This window comes from Elgaria multicarinata, chromosome 18 (genome assembly GCF_023053635.1).
Source record: "Elgaria multicarinata webbii isolate HBS135686 ecotype San Diego chromosome 18, rElgMul1.1.pri, whole genome shotgun sequence".
Taxonomy (NCBI): Eukaryota; Metazoa; Chordata; class Lepidosauria; order Squamata; family Anguidae; genus Elgaria; species Elgaria multicarinata.
Window position 1 is genome coordinate 17,944,172 of NC_086188.1, and position 25,238 is coordinate 17,969,409.

Here is a 25,238-nt window from a genome sequence, read left to right on the forward strand (position 1 = left end):
TTCTTAGAGCTGTTGAGTTAGAAGCAGCGTGAAAAGGCGCTCAACTCACAAGGAATGCTTCGTTGAACTCGAAAGAGCAGGGGAACTGCCTCTGGAGCTGATGCACGCAGTCGAGCCACTGCAAGAACACGGGGCAGCGTTCATTCAGGTCATCCGAATTCTCACCGTGGCCACAGCGGTCAGCAAACTTATGGCCAAAATCCAGCCACTCCATCTCCGCTAACACCTGGAAACCCTGAGGGAAGCACAGTGCAGGCAATGAAATTCACACGGGCAATTCCTTTTCTACTGCCCGGGGCCAACCGAAAGACATCTTGGGACATGAGAAGGCAAACTCCAGTGGTTCTACCCTTAACAATTAACATGGAGGAGGGGGGTGGCCACATCCACTTAGGAAGGTCTCTTGCACAAGCTTCAGTGGAACAAGTAAGAGCTGCTTCCACTAATATCTACAAGGCTTGTGGAGAAGAACATCACTTGGGTGGCATTCCAAGGGCATGTCTTGCTGGGCCAACCTTAACAGCACCCCAAATCTCAGGCTGCAGTCGGGGAGGGGGGAGACACAAACTCACTTTACTCACGGGCACCCTAAAAAATCTCGTTCGGCATGAAATCCATTTTCTTTTAAACTAGTTCTGCACTTTGCTCCGCAGGGAGGGAGAAACCCACATGAATGTTTTCCTTTAAAAGAGCCCTCACCATAAATCCCTCCACATTAGATTTAGAGGCACCCTGAATTTGCAATTCCCCCCTGCCCTCCGCCACAAACCTCTATGGTCCTGTAATACGGATCCAGCAGCAACTTAGCCAGAGCCACTATCTGCGGGGTTCGGTCCCAGCCATCTGAGCAATGCACCAGGACAGGTCGCTGGTCTCTGTCCACCGCATGAACCACCAGCAGGGCCGATTTCAGAAGCACAGACAAATGTTGCAGCCATCTTGTGCTTTCCAGAGCCGACAGCCAGCTGCAGATCAACAACCAAGAATAGTTTGACCTCTTTTGTTCCCAGTAAAGTGAAGTTTGTAGGTTGAGCAAATTAAATTCTTGTTACAGTAGCAATTGCAGGAGATCTGTTTTTCACCTGCATTGAAAAGCAGGGTGGTCTAATGCAGCGGCTTTTCAAATTCTATTTTTAGGAATCCTAGGGCATCTCAAAGGTTTATCAAAGATTCCTTAACAAGGCGATCAAACATAATGCATAAACGTCTTCAAAATATAGCTCACCAACCCTTACTGTCTGTGTCCTACAATGTACAGTGCATGGAAGTGTGAGCAGACTTTTAGGGTAAACTCTTGCTTTGTGCGGGAAACAGGCCCAGCAGGCGCTACTTATGAAATGAACAAACATTCTGGATGTTCATGGAAGAACATCCAATATAGCAGGGGTGGGGAACCTCAGGCCCGTGGGCCAAATCTGGCCCTTTGAGGTCCCCAGGTGGCCCCGCCCACTCCCCATAGCCCCAGCCGCTTCCCCCCGCCTGCTGTTTGGTGATTTGCAGGCTCTCGCGCTGTTCTTTTCCCACCGCAAAAGGTTGAACTTCCTCTCCTGAGGCTATGCTACAGGCAGCAAGAGCTTGAAGCTAAAACACGCTGGTGTCTTTGGTCCCACCCACCAGTGGAATGTGGCCCTCGAAAGCTTCTCCAAAGTTGAATTTGGCCCCCAGGCTGAAAGCGATTTCTGACTCCTGCAATATGGGAAGGGTGCCCCGAGCTGTATTAGCCTGAAAGCCACTGGTCTAGTGCACAGAGTGTTGGATTTGGACCAAGGTAACATGGCTGACTTTGTGGTAGCCATTCTCTCCCAAGCGCAGGATTGTTGAGAGTGGGGAAACCCCCAATGTAAATAACTTGGGATTAGAATGGGGAGACCCCTAATGTAAACAACTTAGGACCAGTATACCTAGCAGACCGCCTTCCCTTACATACACCCAGATATGATCTTCAGAGGAGGGCCTGCCAAGCCATTCTAACACGAACGGAATGTCGCTACGAAGAACCTCGATGGAGGGCCTTCTCTGTAGTGGCACCCACCCTCTAGAAAACCTTCCCTCATGCGACACAAAATGTAACATCCTTTAAACGCCTCCTGAAAACGTACCTCTTCACGCAGGCTTTCCCGGGGCTGTAATTTTTCTGATTTTATACTGCATTCTTAAACTTCTAACTTTTAAAATGTATTGTATACTTATTGTATTTTATGGTTTTAATTGTGCACTGCCCAGAGAGCCTCGGCTATTGGGCAGTATAACAATGTAACAAATAAATAAATAAATAGAGGAAATGTATACAAAATGGAGAAAGAGAGAGAGAATAGTACTGTTTCATGTCAGGCCTGCTGCTCATGCTGTCGCAAATCAAGTGGATCTACTGCTTTATAAAAGGCAGGTGCTGATCTACAACACTGCAGTGTTCCAAGAGCGGATTCCATCAGCCCTCTCTTTGGGTCACTGGAACCAGCTCGGTTATGCTGGCAAGCAGGCTGCAGGTCCAGGTGTTTTATGAGGAATCAAATAAGTGACTTTGAAAGAAAGTCAGAACTAGGGAACTTCTGGACAGAAGAAAGCACCTGTAGAAAGCTCAAGAACAAGATCGATACAGATTTTCGTACCAAAACACAGAATCCAATTTTTCCCCCTTTGGTCACAAATTTCAGAACGAAATGAATTTGGCACCCTTTGACATCTAGACCTGTGTAATAGAAATGTACTTGTATAAAATAGCTGAGAAGGCGCAAATGCTTGCCTTATTACGAAAGGAGGACTGAAGATTAGGTTTTTAAACCCAACAATATCCGTTGTCTACTGATGCAAGGGGGAACAGGAGAGAGGGGAGTGTGCATGTGTAACTTACTTTCCTGGGTCCGGCATTTGTGTGCAAAGCAAACGCAGCGACTGAAAGCTCTTTCGAATAGAATGGATGTTTGCCATTCCCATGAACACAACTTCACAGTTTGGATAATACTCTGTTAAAAAAGCAGATGAGAAGACACTTCAAACAAGGCAGAAACTAAATGAATGGGAGAAGCTTTCCTGTGAAAACAAGCTGGGGGCAGCTATGGCCTGAGCTAAGCATCACAATCCCATCAGCCTCCTCTGGCCTTTAGAGGGTTCTCAGGCACTCCAAACATTAACACAAAGGGCGATTGTTATGTCAGAAGAGAGGGAGTTATTCTAACACAGTCTAAAGAAAACAAATGAACTGATTTATCCACTAGACTGGTACTGGGAACAATGGGTTCTATCTGTAAAAGAAGATTTCAATTCAGTTTTATCACTAGCAAACATAACTTTGACTCCCCCCGCCCTCCGTAGTTGGCAACACAGACATGACAGTGGGAGAGTTGGAAAAACAAGAGTGGGGTGGAGTGTCAGCATGTCTAGGGCCGTTTCTACACCTGCCTTTTTTCCAGGGATCGTCCCGGGATCATCCCTGTGCATCCAAATAACACACAGGGGATCCCGGGAGCAGGCAGGGACGACCCTCCATTTTCCTGGGATAATCCTTTAAGTGTAGAAAGGGCCTAGGCCTTTTTAGGATATGGTCCCCACTCCTGCCCTGTCCGGTAGCAATTTGTGCATGAGTGGTTTTGAGCTGCTACTCCTGCGTGCCACGGCAGAGCGGTGGCACCTGTAATGGTGAACGTCCCAGTTGACCTGCATCCTCAGGCTGCTCTTTATAGAGGAATTTCAAGTATCCAAAGCAGCCATAAGAATTCTGATCATTCTTTGGTACACGTGGAATACTTCCATAGAACTTTATAGACATGTTGGTACAATTATGATGCTGTGTCCTAGGGCGGAGAAGGAGGGCTGTTTAGATTGGGCTGTAGTTTTGCAGCCACTTGCAATTGTTTGAGCAGTGAGGATTGTTAGGGCTTCACGAATTAAGAGTGCAGCGTTAAACTACGGAATTCGCTACCACAAGGTGGCTTTCAAAGGGGATTAGACAGACTCATGGAAGAGAAGGCAATCAATGGCTACTAATTTGACGGCTAGATAGTATCTCCGGTATTGTAGGCAGTATGCCGGAGTACACCACTTGCTGGGGAACATGGGCGGGAGGGTGCTGTGGCACTCATGTCCTACGTGTGGGTTTTTCACAGGCAGCTGTTTGACTACCATATGAACAGAATGCTGGACCTTGATCCGATGCAGCAGGGCTCTTATGGTTTTATGAATATGGTGCACATGGAACAGCTCGATACATCAGTATACTGCTGGGAAGACTATGCCATTTCTCACAGATCGGGTGGCGCAGAGCGGTAAAGCAGCAGTTTCTGGAGCTGAAACTCTCCCCACGGCCTGAGCTCGATCCCAGCGGAAGCTGGTTTCAAGCAGCCGGCTCAGGTCGACTCAGCCTTCCATCCTCCCGAGGTCAGTAAAATGAGTACCCAGCTAGCTGGAGGAAAGGTAATCACGGCCAGGGAAGGCAACAGCAAACCACCCCGCTATTAAGGCCTGCCAAGAAAACGTCAGCGAAAGCTGCCGTCCCTCCAGGAGTCAGTAACGACTCAGTGCTTGCACGAGAGGTTCCTTTCCTTTTCCTTGGTGTATTGGTGGACTAAAGGAAATATAACAAGGACTCTTATGGCACTTTAGAGCCTAACACATTTGCTATGGCATAAACTTTGGTGGGCTTTTAATCTTGTTTCTGTGACAGGCTTTGAATTAGGGAGAGAAATCATTGCAATGCTTAGGAACATAGGAAGCTGCCTTAAACGGTGAGACCATTCGCCCAGGTAGCTCAGTATCCATCTGGCTCCGACCGGCCGCAGATCTTCCAGAGTTTCAACCAGGGCTCTTTCCCTTCTCCTTCACACAAGGGGAGGGAGTTTAGAGCTTCTCGTTTGTGATCTGGGACAAATCAGGCTTTCCCCCTTTCAGATGAAACAGGAAGCTGTAGTTTGTAACCAACTGCAAACAGGAACAGGGAAATGCATGAGCCCAAGGCTGGTTGTGGCTCGTGAACGTAAAGCTAAACCGTGGTTGGCCATGGAGCCTCAGCGCTTCTCTTCCTTACAACAAAGCAGCAGATGTTCCTTTTTTTAAAAAAAATCATACTTCCGATTAAAACCTGAGGGTTAACCGCGCTAACATTATAAAGCCCTGAGGAAGAACGCAACCGCGTTCGAAACGCGTAGGCGCCTGGCACTTTAATAAACCTTTCACTAATAATATTATTGTAGAAGATGACTCGGTTCCGCCCTTGCCTTTGGCTATTTTTTACTCCCCTATGGGGTTTTCCTTGCTTTCGCCTTTCTACATTTGGGGGCACATCCCCACTCCTTTCGCTAATGGTCGTTACTACGATAGCCCTGATCTGAGCAGGCGGATCCAGTTTAGCCAAGGTGTCTTCCCACTCACCCCTCTTGCGTGCCTGTAAACGCATTAGCACAAAAGCCCAGGGCGCAGGGCGCTACGACTTACCTGGGCATTCACAGCCTCCCCCTTTGGCCCTGTTGGCTACTGCGGCTGTATAAGAGCGCGCGTCTAAGATCAGAAGCTTCTGCGGCTGGATGGCTAAACTTTCTGCTCCTGAAGCATTGGAGATGGAGGAATCTCAGGAAGAAAAGGGGAAAACAGGTACATTATTATGCAGCGGGCATCCAAAAAAGCACTGTTTATTCCAGGGCTGCACAACCTTTTCAGCCCTGAGTGGCGCACCTGGTGGCTCACGTCTGCGCAGAAGAGGTTAACTGGGGGCGTCCGCCCCACTCCAGCAGCCCTGACAGCTGCCTTCCCACAGTTAGGCAGAGGAAACATCAGGGAGTCAAACACCAGTTTGACTCCACCCCCACCCACCCCGGCCAGGGCGAACTGACATCGTGACCCTGTGGCGAAGAAGAAAGAGCAAGGAGGACAGGAGCAGGTGGAGGAAACGTCAGGGCCTACTCCAGTTTTACTCCCCTCCTTTGGGAGCAAGACAATCCCATCAGCTCTGTTGCCGGTCTACTTAATCTCTCTCTCTCTCTCTCTCTCTCACACACACACACACACTTTTCCCTCTTCCTTCCTGAACTCCTTTTCCTTGTGTGTCGTGTCTTTTTTAGATTGTAACCCTGAGGGCAGGGACTGTCTTCTTTGCTAATTGATTGTAAGCAGCACCAAGAGCCTTTTTTGGCTGAGGAGCAGGGTATAAATATGATAAAGAAAGAAATAATTAGTGATGTTAAAGCAGTGATCCCAGCAGCTTCAGGATTGCTGGGGGAAGGGAGTAGGCTACCCCAGTGACCCCAACCACTGCCAAAACAGTCATCTTTCCCTCCGCTACCCAGCTGGGAAAAATCGTTAGGGGACCTGGAGACTCAGCGGTCCCCAGAGAGCGACAGAGGATCATGTGCACCCACAGGTGGTGCACATCTGGTTTATACAAAGTCACGGACAAGTCAATGATTACAAGACATAAATATGTATGTGTGTGTGTGTGTACACACACATACACATAAATTCTAATATAACAAAATATAATATATTAAATATTTGTATATGTTAGAGAATGGGGGAGTAGGGTTGAAAGGACCATTTTTTCTTAAATGTCCAGTTCCACCATCAGTAGTAGCTGATTCCACCCAGTTACAGCGGAGAGAGAGTTTTTACAGATTTTGTAAAATCAATTCCATCCACGTTTCGTGGATCGTCATATACCTTTCATTCTGCTGCCTTTCATATGCCTTTCATTGTTTTTTTCAAATTCCCAAATTTGCGCAAATTTGCATTTGCAAAAAAACCAAACCCATACGCTTTAGCGTATGGGAAAAATGCATATTTTTGGCCGGTGTCTTTTTTTAATGTAAGTATTTTTCTATAATTAAATTTGCGTAGAATTCTGGAAAGTAAAACAAAAAACAAAAAAACGGTCCACCAGTCTGCGGAATCCATGCGACTTGGGAAAAGCCGGTCCGCTGCGGAATCCACAGATTGGATCCATAGAAATCTGAACTCATTTGATTGATTCCATTGCATATTTCTTCCGCATCCCTAGAGGTGAGACAGTAAGTCCCTCTCCAACAGATTGCCAGGAACCAACCTGCATTTGGCTCCTCCCATCCCAAAATTATCTCCTGCAGCAATTATTCCACTTGGTCATTATATAAGAATATGAAACAGGGAGTATCTGAATTTGCTTCATTTCCTCTTCCCTTCCATATCATATCTTCCAATTGTAAGTCATTTTTATAAAACGACTTACAATTGAACGCCTTGAATGCTTTGGCAGAAAAGGGGTATATAAATTCAACATATTGAATTCCACATATGGGCTCCGCATCTGCAGACATAGGCTGCTTAAATCTGACTGATGTCACTCCCACCCTAGAGGCCTTCAAGAGGCAGCTGGACAACCATCTGTCAGGGATGCTTTAGGGTGGATTCCTGCATTGAGCAGGGGGTTGGACTCGATGGCCTTGTAGGCCCCTTCCAACTCTACATGTAGCGGGCTCAAGTTAAAGGAAGCCAGATTCCAGCTGGACATCAGGAAAAACTTCCTGACTGTTAGAGCAGTACGACAGTGGAATCAGTTGCCTGGTGAGGTTGTGGCCTCTCCCACACTAGAGGCCTTCAAGAGGCAGATGGAAAACCATCTGTCAGGGATGCTTTAGGGTGGATTCCTGCATTGAGCAGGGGGTTGGACTCGATGGCCTTGTAGGCCCCTTCCAACTCTGCTGTTCTATGATTCTATGATTCTAACCATCTAATTGTGTGCAGGCCTGCAGCGCATGGCATTGGTGTCCATGCATCACTCACACACAACAAGCACAACAAATCAGAGGCAAAAGGTTGAAACCCTGGACTGCTAAATATCTGTGGAAGCTTGCCATTTGAATTCCATGAGGAATTAGGCATGCAGCATTTCAAAAGCTGAAGGGTTACGGAGCTTACCAAATTCCACATCAGAGAAGTCTCCTCCATTGGAGAAGTCCCTCGAACAGTTTCCATTTACTAGCTTACTGGTGTTAGACTTAGAATCTGAGGCACAGGCTTTGGCCACGGACTGGACAAGATGTTCATCATCGGCGTTTCTCCAGCCCCACCAGCTGACCTCAGGCTGCCCACAACGGGAAATGACTGCCCCATTACTCTGGTGCCTACACAGGAAACAGAAACAGCCAACGGTAACCATCACAACAGGAGCCTAACAGCAGGTAACGCTAGAACGGAAGCATTTAACAACTAGAACAACTTGGGACCAGGATACCTGAGAGCGCCTTCTCCCTTACCAACCTGCCGATCACTGAGGTCATCAGAGGGCACGCTCCTGGTGGTTACACATGGGCCTAAGACCTGATTAGAATCCACCAGAAGTAGAGCCTTTAGTGCAGTGGCCCCTTTTCTGTGGAACTCCCTGCCCCTGGAGCTCAGGCAGGCGACAACACTAGGCTGCTTCCAGCGCCTCCTGAAAACAAATCTGTTTCAAGAAGCCCTCCTCAACTGTTTTTCTGCTTCCCTTGTTTTCAATTGAACGATTTTAATTTGCTTTTTTAATCTTCTTTCTTTTTATTGTTTATACCTATGTTTACCGCTTTGGAAGCTGTTTTAGATATTGAGTGTTACATAAATATTGTAAACAAATAAAATAGTAATAAATCATTTAGCGCTATAGGAATTGCTGGCTCCCTGGAGAATTCCATAAGTGGTTCAACTTTCTAGTATCTGTATCCCCCATGGAACAATATTTAACACTTGCTATTGCTGTAATGGAAGTACAGTAAAAATAATGGAAGTTTTATTTATTTTTATTTATTTATTACATTTCTATACCATCCAATATCCGAAGTTCAGATTTGTGTGGGACTCCTCACGAAGCAAGTTTCAAAATACCTGAACTAATGGATGTATGACCACTTATACCAGGTCAGGATTGAATCCACTTTTGTTGACACATGCAAAATGCCTGTAATACCGAGATGTCTAGAACTGGAAGGCTACTAGTTTATTCCTAAATAGAGATCAGCAGCTTCAGTATTTACAACATGCCTTTTGTTTAGAGCAGCGGTTCTCAACCTGTGGGTCGGGACCCCTTTGGGGGTCGAACGACCCTTTCACAGGGGTCGCCTAAGACCATTGGAAAACACATATTTCCGATGGTTTAGGAAACTGTATTGACTGAACTATGTCATGTATCATCTTTTGTATTATTAAAGCTATTGTTATGTATTATTTTCATTAGCAAACCATCCCATGACAATGAATCATGTAGAGAAGAACGAAAATATTTCTATGGTTGGGGGTCACCACAACATGAGGAACTGTATTAAAGGGTCGCAGCATTAGGAAGGTTGAGAACCACTGGTTTAGAGAGAGGCAATCAGGAAGCACGGTTATAGTTTTACATAACGTGTGTGTGTGTGTGTCCAAAGCCAAGTCCAACAGAGCAACTGAGACACTGCACGTTTATAAAGACTGTTGGCATACTCTGCAGGAGTGTTCTTTCCAACATGCAGCGGGAATCAGCAATGGATATTCATCAGTTTCCTTATTTAGTAATACCCATTTGAGCCCAAGTACATGTTTCCTAAAGTGGGAGTTGGCAGTGGGGGTGCTCAATGAAGGACAAGAACACTCAGTTATTCCTTGAAAGGGTGGAAATTCTTCATCCAGAAGCATGAACTAACTTATGCTACATTTCCTGACTGTTTACATGAGAAAACAATTACTGTCATAAATTTTACTAAGAAAACTGAAGGCCTACAAGTTTAGTCTTTCAAGTAAAGAAATTCTTTCAGTGATTTTTCACTTTTGCAACATCTAGGAAAGGGGGTGAGGAGCCGTTCAGTCTTGGGGGGGGGCGGATTCCCGTGTGGCCCAAACCTTAAGGGGACAGATGATGTCAGAGAACAAACCCTCCCACTTAAGCCACACTCTCTGACATCACAGGGGAGTTTCTCCATGCAAGGAGTGTGTCGTGTTTCTCAAGACCTCCCACCTTCTTGGGAGACAATAACGAGGCCTGCTAAGTAATCCACAAAGCTTTATTCAAGCAATAAACATCTCTTCCCACCTGAAGAGAGTCTAATCTCTTGGAACCTTCCCCCTAGGCAAAACTATGCAAACTGAGCGAGACAATTGTCCTTTCAAGAAGAATGGAAAGCCTTTTCCCAAGATGCGTCAATTTCAGAGAGACTAGTTCTGAGGCAGCTTCTAACAGGATGCCAGCCGGGCAGACTTTCTCTCGCCTTTCGCTCCTCCTGTTTTAGTCTGTGGCGCACTCTAGGATCAGCTAACCTGTCGGCGCTCTCTCCTTCGGAAGAATGTTGGCTTCCCACTGACTGTGTATTGTTTGCCTTTGAGGAGATAAGCTCTGGAGAGGGTTCCCTCCTAGCCGGTGAAGAGCCCGTGAGAGCTTTCTCCCCCACTGGTACAGGCTGGCCTGCTTCTGGCACCGACTCCTCTACTTCAGAGTCTGATTCTGATTGATTACCTGAAACACCTTCTTCCAAAACAGGGGGAGCAGGGCTAGACATGACACACAGAGAGAGAGATTCATAGAACGAATGCTCGATGCATCTCTCTGCATGGAGAAACTTGTTTCTCCATGCAGAGGAACAGGAACGCTTCTCCGTACCTCCTTCTGCATGGAGAATTTAAACTCTGTGCAGACAGGCAGGAGCCAGCTGCTGCCTCTCTCTACAGGGGCCTGCTTTGGTCCTCCCTCACGTGCCCTGCATGATGAACACGGAGGAGGAGAAAAGCTGAGACCACTCAGCCCCATCTTTTCTCCACTGCCTTCAAATGGAGAAGCAAAGGAGACTGAGATGCAACCGGACGTTCCGCATCCCTGATCCAGAACATACGTTTATTTAGTCCTCAGCAATCTTGTATCTACCTTAAAGTCTAACAAAAGGGCAACCAGTAACATCAACAACAAAAGAAAGAAAGGAAAAAAGCAGCAGCTTTGGACATGTAATCTATGTCAAAGGCCAATATCAAAGCCGAAAAAGAAGAGAACCACCTAGCGTGATGTCAAGGCCTCCTGCAACCAAAAAAAACAAACAAAATTGAAAGGATTACCAGCTACATCTGGAGCAGCCTTCCCCAACCTGGTGCCCTCCAGATGTGTTGGACTGCATCTCCCATCGTTCCCAGCCGCCATGGCAAGTTAGGGGCAGGCTGATCGACAGTCTCACTTAAAGTAGCAACTTTCTTACACGGCAATCAGAAAACTATTCCCGAAGCTTAAATAATTTGCACACTGTTACAGACCTGATATTTCCGGGAAATATTAAATTATGGGGAAACCTAATAACAGAACCTGCAGTGCATTTCACGTTACATCAAATTCAGTGTCCCAAATTTTGTATATTGGAGGACAGGCTTCCCATATTATATGTGACACACCCCAAACCATAATAGTCAAGGAGGAATGGCCAGGTCCCAGTTGGCTAAGTTGGGTTGGCTCCTTTGTTTACCTAAGAAACCTAACCGCGGCTGCAAACACATGCATGTCAGCCTGGCTTTTGGACACCCTGTCTAGGTTTACACTGCTGAGGTCTAAATTGTACACTGTGGCAGAAGTGGGTTGCATTGGATTGCACAGATGTAACCAGCTTGGCAGTGGAAATTTATGGAGAAAACATAAAGGGACCCCATTGGCAAGGCTAAGGCATAGTAACAAGAATGATCAGGGATAAAAGAACGGACATAGAGAACGGCACCAGAGGACAAGAGAACATCTTTGTTTGGGGGCTAAACAATCTAAAATCCAGTTAGGCAATATCTCTATTAGGACTGACCAAAATGCTACAAAGGTGCATGGAAGCTTTTGAGTTCTCCAGAACAACCCATCAACCTACAAAGAGTAGGCCAGATGTTGCGGCTGTGAGGTCTGCAACTTCAATTCAATCTCAGACTGTGGCTGCCTCCATATGGAGACTGAGTCAAAGGAGCAGACCTCATGGCCACAACATCTGGCTTAATCTTTGTTCTTGTTCGTCTCTCCACCCCACACCCTGTTTCTCGTACCATCGACCCTGATGAAGAGTTCTGGAGAACGAGAACGCTTACGTGCTTTTCTGTGGCATTTCGGTCGGTTCTAATAAAGGCATTGCCGAACTAATAAAGGCATTGCCGAACTAATAAAGGCATTGCCGAACAGTGGGTTTTGATTTCTTTTTTTATGGGACTGTATGGGGTACAGTCTCATGTGGCCTCGTGTGGTGCAAAGCGGTAAAGCAGCAGTTCTTGCAGCTGAAACTCTCCCCACGGTCGACTCAGCCTTTCATCCTCCCGAGGTCGGTAAAATGAGTACCCAGCTAGCTGGGGGAAAGGTAATCACGGCCGGGGAAGGCAACGGCAAACCACCCCGCTATAAGGCCTGCCAAGAAAACGTCAGCGAAAACTGCCGTTCCTCCAAGAGTCAGTAATGACTCAGTGCTTGCACGAGAGGTGCCTTTCCTTTCATGGGGTACCTTTGCTTTTTATATACCGACTAGACTTCTAGTCTAGCAGTACCTTATGATCATTTTTATTTCATGTTGCCATATGTTTGTTCCCCATCCTTTGGTTATCCAATGTAATCGTTTTCTTTCCACAAACTGTTCCTATGATTCGCTATTATTAGGCACAGGGTTTCATGGAAGTATGGGTGTGGGTGTGTGGAATTGAGGCGAGGTTCTCCTTCTTGACAAAAACAGCGACCCTTTTCCAAGTTGATCAGGCTCACATATTCTGGAGGTGCTCTGGCTTTGCATGGCTGGGATTTCTCAGGGAATGAAGCCCTGGCCCAGCTTGGCTCGCAGATGAGCACCCGCGGCCAGTGCTCTGCTGCCCAACGGCAAGCGAAGGGAAAGTTCACTAGTGCCCGTTTTGAGATCATCATTGCTCTCCTGGACCTGCAGTACTGAATAAACATGTGGCACTACGGTTATTGGTGTGCGTTTTTAAAAGAAGAAACCTTAGCAGTCATTTTGGTGACGGGCAGTTGTTTTAGTGGAGGCCTTACCTATAGACCACAGCAGGGATGCGTTTCCAAGATCGGAAACCTGCCACGCTCTCCAGCTCTTTGTCGGTGATCCACGCAGGAACTAGGAGTTCTTGAGGGTAGCTACTGCAGAGCCTGTGTGGAAGCAGAAGCGTATTAGGTTTAAGTGCTGGTATTAACATTTAAAGCCCTAAACGGCTTGGGGCCAGGCTATCTGAAGGAACGCCTCCTCCCATATGTACCTGCCCGGACCCTAAGGTCATCCTCAGGGGTCCTTCTCCGCGAGCCCCTGCCAAAGGAAGTGAGGCAGGTGGCTACCAGGAGGAGGGCCTTCTCTGCTGTGGCACCCCGGCTGTGGAATGAGCTCCCTAAGGAGGTTCGCTTGGCACCTACATTATATGCTTTTAAACGCCAGGTGAAGACCTTTTTATTCTCCCAACATTTTAACAATCTATAAATACATTTTAACATGGTGTTTTAAATTTGTACTTTTGCATTGCTGCTCTTTTTATCTGGTTGAGCTTTTATATTGTATTTTATATTATGGTTTCATACTGTTGGTTTATACTTTGAATGTTTTTAATTTTTGTGAACCGCCCAGACAGCTCCGGCTATTGGGCGGTATAGAAATGTAATAAATAAATAAATAAATTAGCAGACAAAGATTCTGGAGAAACGAACCACGCCATCTCTGGCCTCATCCTACGCTTGCCTCCACGCCGTTGGGTACGGCGGGCCGGTTCGCGTGACTGCAGCGCGGGAAATAAGCCTCGGTGGCCGATTTCCCCTCTGCACGTGCCGATCTCATCCCAGCCAGATTCCGCTCGTTGCCTCGCTGGTGTGGCCCGCCATGTCATCCGAACCCGGGCGGCATGGCTTGTTTGTGGGGAGGTGGGCGGGCAGCCGCCCTCAAATAACCCAACGGCAGCCCATGGACGACGTGGCGAGCGGCGCCAGCGAGGGTAATTAGGGACATCCAACCAGCACATGCCGCGGGGCGAACAAGGCACAATGACTTGGAACGGCCCTGCTTCTCCTCTGATGTCTTGGAAGTGGGGGGCAGTCAAATTAGAGCAGGCCCCGAGGTTCCCTTTGCCTGCTTCTGCCCCCCACGGTTCCGTTTCTCTCTTACAGGGCAGCTGACGTCACGTAGCCTCTGCCTCACTCCGTCTTCCCCACAGGCACACGTGAAATTGGCCACTATGTATCAGTCTACAAACGGTGTGTAAATTGTGAAAAACTGTGCTGCGCTAGTAATCCCTACCTTGCCCTCTTCTATTCCACATTCCTTTGTCATCACCACCTTCTCAGTACTCTGTTAATTTAGTGTTAGGAACACAGCAACGTCGGAAGCTGCCTTATACGGAGTCAAATCATTGGTCCATCTAGCCCAGTATTATCAACGCTGACTGGCAGCAGCTCTTCAAGGTTTCAGACAGAATTATTTTCCTTGCCCTACCTGGACAAGCCAGGGATCGAACCGGGGACTTTCTGCATGCAAAGCGCATGCTCTATCACACTGAGCGTTAACCCTGCTGCTGCGCATTACTGGATGCTCCTGGCTCTTTAAGGTCAGGATAGAACGGGCAACAAGATCAGAGATGAGTACACAGCTGGTACCGGACGTTGCAGTAGCCCTTTGAGGCTAGATGGCAGAGAGCCAAGTATGAAACCATTACTGCACTGCCCCGTTTATAAACGCCAATGAACAGGACAGCACAATGGAAGCAGCATGCACGGTGACATCACTCTAGCTTCCAGATCTTTAAAGGCTATTAAGAACCCCTACCCTCTCGGTTCCAAAGAGTGCCAGGATCTCTACCAGGGTCTGAACCATCTGCTTCAGTATGTCAGGTTCAACAAAAGCTAGCCACTTATGGCCAGCGGTCTGTCTGCAAACATCCACAGAACTTACTTGTACTTCTCGTTGATATTGGAGATCCTCCAGGCGTTGTTCATATCAAAACCCATCCGCTCAACCTCATTTTTAAACCTTGACGTCACATGCTCTCCTAGGAATCAAATGACAATAGGAGGAGAATGAGACGCACAGAGGTCCCGACTTAAGGTGTCCATTTTGTACAGTTTATTTTCTCATCCTCAATGACTTAGGAAGAAAAACAGTGGCAAATCCGTTTTACTCATTCCCATCATGAAGAAGTCATTAGATAGTGCTTCTCTTGATAGCCTATGACCAAAGGAAAGGTATTAGCCATGATAGCCATGGGTAGTGAGTAGCTTTCACCAAAACACACTTTGTCAATGTAAATAAACAGCCAAAGATACATAGTTTGTGGCCAAACGCTTCACAATTTTTGGGCAATTAGGGCCCAAAGAGGTTCAAAGACTGGAAAAGATTCATAATGTATTGAAATAACTTGGGGGAATAATTTTGCTAGGGTTATAGGCTATCAGAAGAAGGCTACTTAATTTAAATCACTTCAGATGGTAGTGACCACCCTTTCTGACCCATAGAATATTACTTACGCAGGGTGCAATCCCATCCGGAGGCTGATGGGCATCCTATGCAGAGTGGGAGGAGTGTGGAGATGGTCATTGCCTCTGCGCTTCTCCTGATCTGCATTTTTGCTAGGCTGCAAGGTGCCTTGGGAGGGCTTTTGCCCTGAAAGGCAGCCAGGGCATTTTTATATATATATATATATATATACATGGGCATGTTTGCCTGCCTAGCCAGGGCTCTGCAGAAGTGGAGGGAAGGAGGCCGGGGAAGGCTGGAAGCTCATAACTCCTTTCCCTCCTCTCTGAGGTTGCATTTGCGAGCTTGGAGAGGCAACCGCTGTGGTTCTCTCTGTCTCCGACCTCGGATCCAAGAATCCGGACTATCCTATGGCCCCCTAGACGCCTTCCAGGGGGCATAGGATTGCGCTCTTACACTATTTATATCCCCCCTTCAAACAGATGGTTCTAATGATGGCTAACAAGCATCCCCTGAGTGGTACCAGAGCATCCTTTCGTTCTGTTCTCCAGTCCCGGGGCAACTGGTAGCTGGAATCAGGTGCTCTTTCTGGCAGGGAGTTGGGAAGTAAAGTTACTGCAGTTGCTCCTTCTCTAGACAGTGGATAGAGCCAACCTGGACTTGCCCTTGTATATGGTGAAAACCCTTTGACTGTGGGTCAAGTTCAGAGTTTTCACTGTTTGCTGTATGGCAGCAAAGTCCTATCAGTTCAAGCCTTGCACTGTACAAAGGAGGAGATATGCAAGGTGCATTTGATCTGCTATTTCTTTTCCCCTCCAGTCATCATCTGAAATATTACTTGTACGGGTTCTTGACATGGACATGAACATACAAGCATCTCTTCCTGGCAGCATGACTCAAGTTTTCATCCACTCTTTACAGTTTGGACTACATAATAGATCCCTTCAAATCAGTTTTATGAACAGAAACTCGGCACCCATTGTAAATAGAGCTTAATCTCTGAATTACTATGTGACTAGCGCCTGACTGCCCGGTTCCATAGCTCTCATCCAGGAGGAGAGACACAGGCCGTTTCTACACCTGCCTTTTTCCCCGGGATCATCCCTGTGCATCCAAATGACACATAGGGGAGCAGCAGGCAGGGACGAGCCCTCCATTTTCCTGGGATAATCCTTAGGTGTAGACCTTTTTATTATCTCAGTATTTTAACACTTAATTTTAACTTAAATTTAAATTTTACTGTTCTAACTCTGTATTTTAATCTTATTTATTTATTTATTTATTTTATTTATTACATTTTTATACCGCCCAATAGCCGAAGCTCTCTGGGCGGTTCACAAAAATTAAAATCATCATAAAACAACCAACAAGTTAAAAATACAAATACAAAATACAATATAAAAAGCACAACCAGGATAAAACCACGCAGCAAAATTGATATAAGGTTAAAATACAGAGTTAAAACAGTATAATTTAAATTTAAGTTAAAATTCAGTGTTAAAATACTGAGTGAATAAAAAGGTCTTCAGCTGGCGACGAAAGGAGTATAGTGTAGGCGCCAGGCGGACCTCTCTGGGGAGCTCATTCCACAACCGGGGTGCCACAGCGGAGAAAGCCCTTATATCAATTTTGCTGCGTGGTTTTATCCTGGTTGTGCTTTTTATACTGTATTTTGTAATTGTGCTTTTAACATGTTATGGTTTTAATTTTTGTGAACCGACCAGAGACTATTGGGCGATATAAAAATGTAATAAATAAATAATATAAATAAAATGTAGAAAGGGCCACAGTTGTCCTCATGAAGTTCCAGAGGATTTAGTGGAGTAATTCACAGACACAGATACAGTCCATCCAAACAGACAACTTCAAGACGTTAAAGGATCTCTCTTGCCAAGCCTTGATATCACAGAATCATAGCATAGCAGAGCTGGAAGGGGCCTACAAGGCCATCGAGTCCAACCCCCAGCTCCATGCAGGAATCCACCCTAAAGCATCCCTGACAGATGCTTGTCCAGCTGCCTCTTGAAGGCCTCTAGTGTGGGAGAGCCCACAACCTCCCTAGGTAACTGATCCATTGTTGTACTGCTTCAACAGTCAGGAAGGTTTTCCTGATGTCCAGCCAGAATCTGGCTTCCTGTAACTTGAGCCCGTTATTCCGTGTCCTGCACTCTGGGAGGATCGAGAAGAGATCCTGGCCCTCCTCTGTGTGACAACCTTTTAAGTATTTGAAGAGTGCTATCATGTCTCCCCTCAATCTTCACTTCTCCAGGCTAAACATGCCCAGTTCTTTCAGTCTCTCTTTATAGGGCTTTGTTTCCAGACCCCTGATCATCCTCGTCGACCTAAAATGAAGTGATCCCTTTACTGTTTTTCTTTCTTTTTAAACTTCAACTTTAAAGCAGTTGCAGAGAGGACGGATGCTTAACTTCCACCTCTGCCTGTCGTTTACAAAGCTACTAGCAAAGCTAGGCCTCTTCTTCCCCCAGACAGGGGAAAACTTAAGTCTTAGTTCCACAGCTCTGGAACACAGATTTTTCACAACCACCTTTCAGGATGGTTCAGCTGCTGCTGCTGTTCCTCCTGAGCTCCTCCCCACGTGTCTCCCCAGCCCCAGGTGTCTGAGGTGAACCGCCTCTCCCTTATTGCCAAATGCCAGCCAGCGTCAGCCAACAGTTGCACCAGCTTGCCCATACTCCAAGCGTCCTGTTCTCTTCCTCATTTCCAGATTGGCCCGTCATCTCACAACATCCACCAGTAACACTACTTCTACATACTGCAGCCTTGCAGAGTACCAACAGCAGAGCAGCTGTAGCAGGAGGAGCCGAGTCGCATTCACAGTAGCTACAGATTACGATTAGGGCGCCATCGAATTCTCATCTGTGATTAATCTAAACCTCTTGGGAGCACACGGGGAAAAAATTGCGTCAGCTCTTTTCATCACTGTTTCATTTTCGTAAACGTCCAATTGAGAAGTTGAGCGTGAATTCAAGATGCTACTCTGCTAAATGAACCGCCAGGGTCAATTTCAATTTGCAATTGTAAGAACAGGTAAAATGCCATTTGCATTATGATTGTGGCCTTTGATATGAAGCTAACATTAGATATGAACATTAGATGTGAAGATACACATTTGCACGCAGGTGAACAGTGGGGCTAAGGCAAATGGAGGGGGCAGGGACCTTGCCCTCCAATTCACTGGTTGTTCAGAGATGATCTGGAAGATGAGATAAAAAATATTCATCCATTAAAAATGAGGGCAGAACACATTGCCCTCACTCTGATTTGGCTTTGTGATACTACATGGCTAAACCTAATTGGCTGCGTGCAGGGCCGGTGCAAGACTATTTTGCACCCTAGGCAACGTGAGCTACTTTCACCCCTCCCCCCAAATACCAACTTTGATTTTTAAGCAGCTCTGGGAGGGTGGCTTCCGGGCGGAAGTCCGAACGTGGAGCCGCCCCCCCACCCCAGCGTCCCTGGCTTTGCTTTGGCTGGGTGGGCGTGGGGCGCCAACTTGCCCACCCAGCTGAATCCTCGGGCCGGGCCAGCTCACAGCCAACGCGCATGAGTGCTGCGCTGTGCCCGGCACCCCTCTTAGCTGGCTGCGTGATGACATGATATCGTCAGGCTGCTTATTTAAGAAGCGATTGGTTTGAATTGCCTAATGAAGAAGTTCATATTTTTTTTTTAAAAAAAAAAATGACAGTGAAGCTGCAGATTGGGGAAAGGAGCTGCCAATAGAGCACACCAAGAAAAGGATAAGCAGGTAGTGGTCGTTGTGAAACCTCGTCACCATCCACAGAAGCTTTTCCTTTGCTCTGAAAGTTTTCACCGGCAAAATGTCACCAGTCCAGATCGTACCTGGCCGGCACAAATCGCCGTGCTGTTCCTTTTCACTCGCGTACACCTCCATACACCAGGCATGGTAAGCAAATGAAAAGAGGTCCTCGATCTTCGAAGGTGGGCGGATGGCATTGTTCAGCCGCTTCAGCCACTCTTGACACTGCTCAAAGGTAGAGAACTGACACCTGTGAAGACACAAACAAGTCCCACATCAGATGAGAGTCCGTTAGCCTCCACTGACAAAGATCCAAGTCCCAAATTCAATGCAAGGCTAGCTTCAAAGCAGACCGGAGAAGAGAAAGCCTGGCGCCTACACTGTACTGCTTTCGTCGCCAGCTGAAGACCTTTTTATTCTCTCAGTAATTTAACACTTAATTTTAACTTAAATTTTACTGTTCTAACTCTGTATTTTAATCTTATATCCATTTTTGCTGCATAGTTTTATCCTGGTGGTGCTTTTTATACTGTATTTTGTATTTGTGCTTTTAGCCTGTTGGTTGTTTTATGATGGTTTTAATTTTTGTGAACCGCCCAGAGAGCTTCGGCTATTGGGCAGTATAGAAATGTAATAAATAAATAAATAAATAAATAAGCAGTGGCATTTAGCTTCAAAAGCTGCAACACACTTTATTTTGGACAAATGAACCATATACAAAATGAACCATATACAAATGAACCATATACAAAATGTGCAAAAGTGCAAAGTAATATCGCTACCCTGAGTACAGCCGTTTTTAAAACCTTGGGTGGTTGTTTTTTTTGCATAAACCTTCATATAACCTATGCCAATGGTTATCAGAGGGTGTGTGTTTTCTAAAAAAAAGACGGGCCACCACCATCTTCTGCATCAAGGGCCAATCATGCAAAGGGATAGATTGGTATAAGTAGTATACATGTGTATTATAAATGTTGCGTGAACTAGTAAGTGCAGGCACGGGGTGGGGGTGTATTTTCCCTTCTCTATCCTACCTTAAACAGCCTTTACACACATCTAGGCCTGAAATATAGCATTTTAAAATGAGGTTCATTTGCTCATGCCATCACGATTTTGCTTGAGTGTTCGAGATGTTATCGCATTAGATGTAGCATTGCAACATCAACATTGCTACTAACTGTCTCTACAGAGGCCACCAGTGAGGGAGGAAGCAGCAGCCAGGCACCTCTCCACCGTGCCTGGGTCCAGCTCCAGCTGAGAGCCCCCTCCCTCCTGCTACCAACTGTCTCTGCAGAGGCCACCAGTGAGGGAGGAAGCAGCAGCCAGGCACCTCTCCACCGTGCCTGGGTCCAGCTCCAGCTGAGAGCCCCCTCCCTCCTGCTACCAACTGTCTCCGGAGAGGCCACCAGTGAGGGAGGAAGCAGCAGCCAGGCACCTCTCCACCGTGCCTGGGTCCAGCTCCAGCTGAGAGCCCCCTCCCTCCTGCTGTCACCTGTAACTGCTGAACTTTGCAACTAAGATTGTAGTGCCTGAATTTGCTTTCCTTTTCCCCCTCCTCCTCCTCCTCCCTCCCAATCCCCTTTCCTTTTGTGTCATGTCTTTTAGATTGTAAGCCTGTGGGCAGGGACTGTCAAGAAATACTTTTGTAAGCCGCCGTGAGAGCCTTTTTTGGCGGAATGGCGGCATAAAAATCCTTAAATAAATAAATAAAAATAAAACATGCGGGTTTGCCACAGACAAATAGGATTTAACAGCTGTGTGGGCAAATGTCAGCATGATGGCAAAGAAGAAAAAGAGAAACGGGGCGAATAACAGCCGCACTGAAAATAACATAAATGGGAGCCACTTTTTGCTGTTCATGAGAACAACCGCAAAACTCGAGGAAGCCCTTTAATTTCAGCCCAAATACGCCAGAATATTGTTAAGAGACAACATATAATCCTTCAACCTGCATTTGGATGTCTTCATCTGAGATATGAAAACCATTGGGATTGATTGCCAATGTTTTCTTTGTACAATAGGGTGAAGTTGTCCTATTAAATGTGATCCGTAATTATTAAAGAGGGCACTGCTATTCATCTTTGGTGTGGGTGTGTCATGCGTGCTTTCAAAATGCAATGTGCCTGACTCACAAGATAAATGATACACACTTACCTGATAACTTTGCAGTCTTTACAAGTCAAGTGAAGCTGAAATATATCTCGGCATTCAACACTTTCTATAAGCTGCAACGGAACCTATGATTAAAAAGATTAGATGACCTTACTCAAGGCGGCTGACACACAGTTTTTCAATATTTATCATAAGGATTTATTAGATCATTCAGAATCTGAAATATATTACTCATAGTAACTATTATCCCTTCTTACCAAAGGAACAGGCACTCTGCGTCAAACATAAACAGAATCCTCCAGTTTTGATCTAAAAATCCTCCTCCCACTTTGGTGAAACAACGTAATTTTAGATAGCCATGTTCATCTGTTGCAGCCAAAACAAAGGGTCTTGGAGCCACCTTAAAAGACTTAACAAATTTATTATGACAAATTTATTAAGATTTGTGGACTGGGATCGACCTCATCAGGATGCATGAAGCGTTACAAAAACGTGCGAGAGAAACATTTACCTTAACAGGTTAAAAATGTGTTTTATGTTTACAACATTCGCACCTGAACTTTAGGTAATTACTCAGGTTCCATGCTTGAAGCAGCGAAGTTTTTACAGGAACAGAGAGCTATATTACACACGCACACAGCCCTCCAGCTTTTGTGATTTTATCATGCAAGGCTCCTTCCTGCCTGCTAAGCGTAAGGAACAATCATGTCCCTGTTTTACTTTGTTCTATATTTGCCCATTGACTCCTATGGGAAGGAAGTTCCCTCTTAACAAATGCTGTTGAGAGGAGGGGAAAATCCGCCCTTAACAACCTCTGATACTGGCATCCCCAGTGCCTCCAATTGACCGGTATCCCAAAATGCAGCAGTGCTTCTTGCTCTCTTCGTTTAGAGATTGCAACCTTTAACTTGCAAACCCTAAGCAAAGCGCCGCACCTATGGATACGTTGGAATGATCAAACCCAACCTTGGCCCAGCATCTGCTGCTGGCAGGCACCATATGGAGGGAACAATGTCATCTGCACTACAGCCATCAAGCCTAGCCGGCTAGATCACATCACGCCAGTCCTTTTACAACTTCATTGGCTGCCAGTCCAGGTCCGGGCCCGATTCAAAGTGCTGGTACTAACATACAAAGCCCTAAACGGCTTGGGGCCAGGCTATCTGAAGGAACGCCTCCTCCCATATGTACCTGCCTGGACCTTAAGGGGCCCTTCTCCGTAAGCCCCTGCCAAAGGAAGTGAGGCAGGTGGCTACTAGGAGCAGGGCTTTCTCCGCTGTGGCACCCCGGCTGTGGAACGAGCTTCCCAGAGAGGTCCGCCTGGCGCCTACACTGTATTCTTTTCGTCGCCAGCTGAAGACCTTTTTATTTTCTCAGTATTTTAACATCTAAATTTAAACATTGCTGTTTTAATTCTGTATTTTAATCCTATATCAATTTCTGCTGTGTGGTTTTATCCTGGTTGTGCTTTTTATATTGTAATTTGTATTTGGGTTTTTAGCTTGTTGGATGTTTTATTATGTTCCTAATGGTTTTAATTTTTGTGAACCGCCCAGAGAGCTTCGGCTATTGGGCGGTATAAAAATGTAATAAATAAATAAAAATAAATAAAATATATGGACCCGTGTATCATAAGGGTGGGCATTTTGTTACCAAGAGGCGGAACTATGAAAATTGTGTAACGCTGAGCTACTGGCGGGGTGGAAGGTGCACTCCCTATCCAACAGGAAGAAGCAGTGAAACTGAGCAACACTGACACCGTGTTGCCTCTAGTGTCTCTATCACACAAACCACCCGTGCAAGGAAAGAGCAAGGCCATATCAGGAGGTAGGCTGGCATCAACTCTGCAACAGGCAGAAAAGGGTGGTGGTGAAGAAAACGATGCATCCGTTTAGTTAACAGTTAACAGGCATCACACTAGGAAAGGGAAAAAGAAGAGAAAATGGGCACTAGGGAATTAACAAAGGATGTGAGGATTCCCCCTGAAAAGCCAAGTAACTGAACTCATTGATCTCGCCTTCAGGTCTGAGGCTTCCTTCGTGCCCTTGTCCTCCTGTGAGACCTGGACAACAGAACCATGTTATAGGCCTGTTCCTTAGAGACCTTCTTGGTTTCATGCAGGTAACAAGCGACTCCGTCAGCTGTCATCCGGTTGAGAGGATGCCTTGCTGACAAAACAACCGGCTATCTCTTGCAAAGGAAGTCTTGCTTAACAAGCCTTAAAAAGCACGTGGGTGCAGGTGACCTGACAGATAGGTACACTTGGGTTTTACAAAGGCTTTCGCAAAAACTCCCTCAGCAACGGCTCTGAAGAACACATGACTGCCTGAAGGATTTAAACTGCATCTCAGCCTCTTTCTGTGCATGCTCTTCCTTACCTTATACCTTACCAAAATCTAATTTGTGCAGGTGAAGCTTCCTTACCCTGCCCCTCATTTTAAAAGCCTCCTCCTTTTCAGCTCTTATTAGCTCACGCACACGTTTCCTTACTACCCCCCTCATTTTTCTCCTTGCCTCCATCTGTTCCACTTTCGTTCCTTCTGGAAAATCCTCCTCTATTAAATATAGCCCTTCCCCACTGTTCTCTATGAAGAGTGGCCTATTTACTTCCCAGAAAAGAAAGATGGTCACGCTCAGTTATGTCTGCCTTTTCCTCTAGCATCCTGCCTCACTGTGCCTTGTACATGTTACCCTTTCAGCCCTCATTTCAACCAAACGTCTTTCTCCATTAAATATATATATATATATATATATATATATATATATATATATATATGTTTCCCCTTGACAATGTCCATGCTTAAGAAACACCACAAATCAAGACACACCATGCAATTAGCCTGCCCTCCAAACAGCTCTCTGATGCATCTGACAGCAGGGCACTAATAAGGCAATGATAAACCCACCATTTTGCTTGATTTTTGTGAGCATGCAAAGCTATTCAAACCCCCCCACCCCACCCCGGTGTCATTTTACAGAGGGCAATCTGTAACCACCTCAATTACTTTCAGTTAAATAAACAATTTGTCCTAGATATTAGAGTCTTGCTAAGTTTCTGAATTTGCCACAGACCGTAGGTGATAAGAGCTACTTTTGATGAAAGGGGGTGAAAATCCAAAACATGGAATGAACCAAACAGGGAGAGGCTTTTTGTGTCATTAAACTTCTCTCATCTGACCCTTTAAATCAGCCTTCCTCAACCTGGGGCGCTCCAGATGTGTTGGACTGCATCTCCCAGAATGCCCCAGCCAGCGGCTGGGGCATTCTGGGAGTTGTAGTCCAACACATCTGGAGCGCCCCAGGTTGAGGAAGGCTGCTTTAAATCTTCATGTTCTGTATCCAAGACTGATTTACAAGAAGACCCAGTTCAAACCTGTGGCTTTTGAAGCCACCTGGGAATGTTGTTCTCATAATTTCCCAAATTTGATCACTTAGCTGGAGCCAACCAACAGATCAGCCTGGGCATTCTGGTTCAGATGTGCACAGAAGGGAGCACTGTTGAATTTACAAAGGACCCCATGGATGGATGTGTCAACACTTCTCAAAAGTCACTATTCCATCGGCTTATGGCTCGGTCTACTGAGTCTTTTGTTTTTCCAAAGGGAACATCAAGTTCCTATTGCTACGTGATCCATGAAATTATCTATTCAGTCAAAAGGCCTCATGCATTATAGCTCCAGCCTATGTTGCAAGGTGAGCTACAGACAGCGCAAGTTATTCTGTTCCAAGCAAAGGTGCAGCATTAAAAATGTTAAATAGCAACACCATTCTACTTACTGAGATCTCACAAGCAGCACATTTATAGACATTCTATTGAATTGTAAACAAAGAACAAAATTAGGATAAAACCAGACTTTGTAAACTCTCAACTGGGTTTCATCCTACTCTACCTAGCTATTCGCATACCAAACATGAACACGGGGGACCACAGGTTGCTACTGTCTATGTGAAACATGAAGTGACTTCAGGAACATTTTTTTCTGCTTGTTTAAGAG

The 25,238-nt window shown here is 46.0% G+C and overlaps 1 protein-coding gene across 7 annotated transcripts in view; it reads right to left on the reverse strand.

Moving 5' to 3' along the window:
• The window catches only part of MTMR3 (myotubularin related protein 3), an 82,279-nt gene that overhangs the window by 20,415 nt on the left and 36,626 nt on the right, over nucleotides 1–25,238 (reverse strand). For 5 of the 7 annotated variants that reach the window (XM_063144205.1, XM_063144200.1, XM_063144203.1 and 2 more), the window contains exons 6-15: nucleotides 25,021–25,053; nucleotides 21,286–21,368; nucleotides 19,215–19,381; nucleotides 14,832–14,928; nucleotides 12,938–13,051; nucleotides 7,879–8,084; nucleotides 5,428–5,559; nucleotides 2,852–2,963; nucleotides 770–965; nucleotides 50–235 (exon numbers count right to left, since the gene is read on the reverse strand). In XM_063144205.1, coding sequence (XP_063000275.1) covers nucleotides 50–235; nucleotides 770–965; nucleotides 2,852–2,963; nucleotides 5,428–5,559; nucleotides 7,879–8,084; nucleotides 12,938–13,051; nucleotides 14,832–14,928; nucleotides 19,215–19,381; nucleotides 21,286–21,368; nucleotides 25,021–25,053 — 1,326 coding nt within the window. The remainder of the gene's footprint in view (nucleotides 1–49; nucleotides 236–769; nucleotides 966–2,851; nucleotides 2,964–5,427; nucleotides 5,560–7,878; nucleotides 8,085–12,937; nucleotides 13,052–14,831; nucleotides 14,929–19,214; nucleotides 19,382–21,285; nucleotides 21,369–25,020; nucleotides 25,054–25,238) is intronic. The other 2 variants (XM_063144204.1, XM_063144206.1) reach the window with 1 other exon arrangement.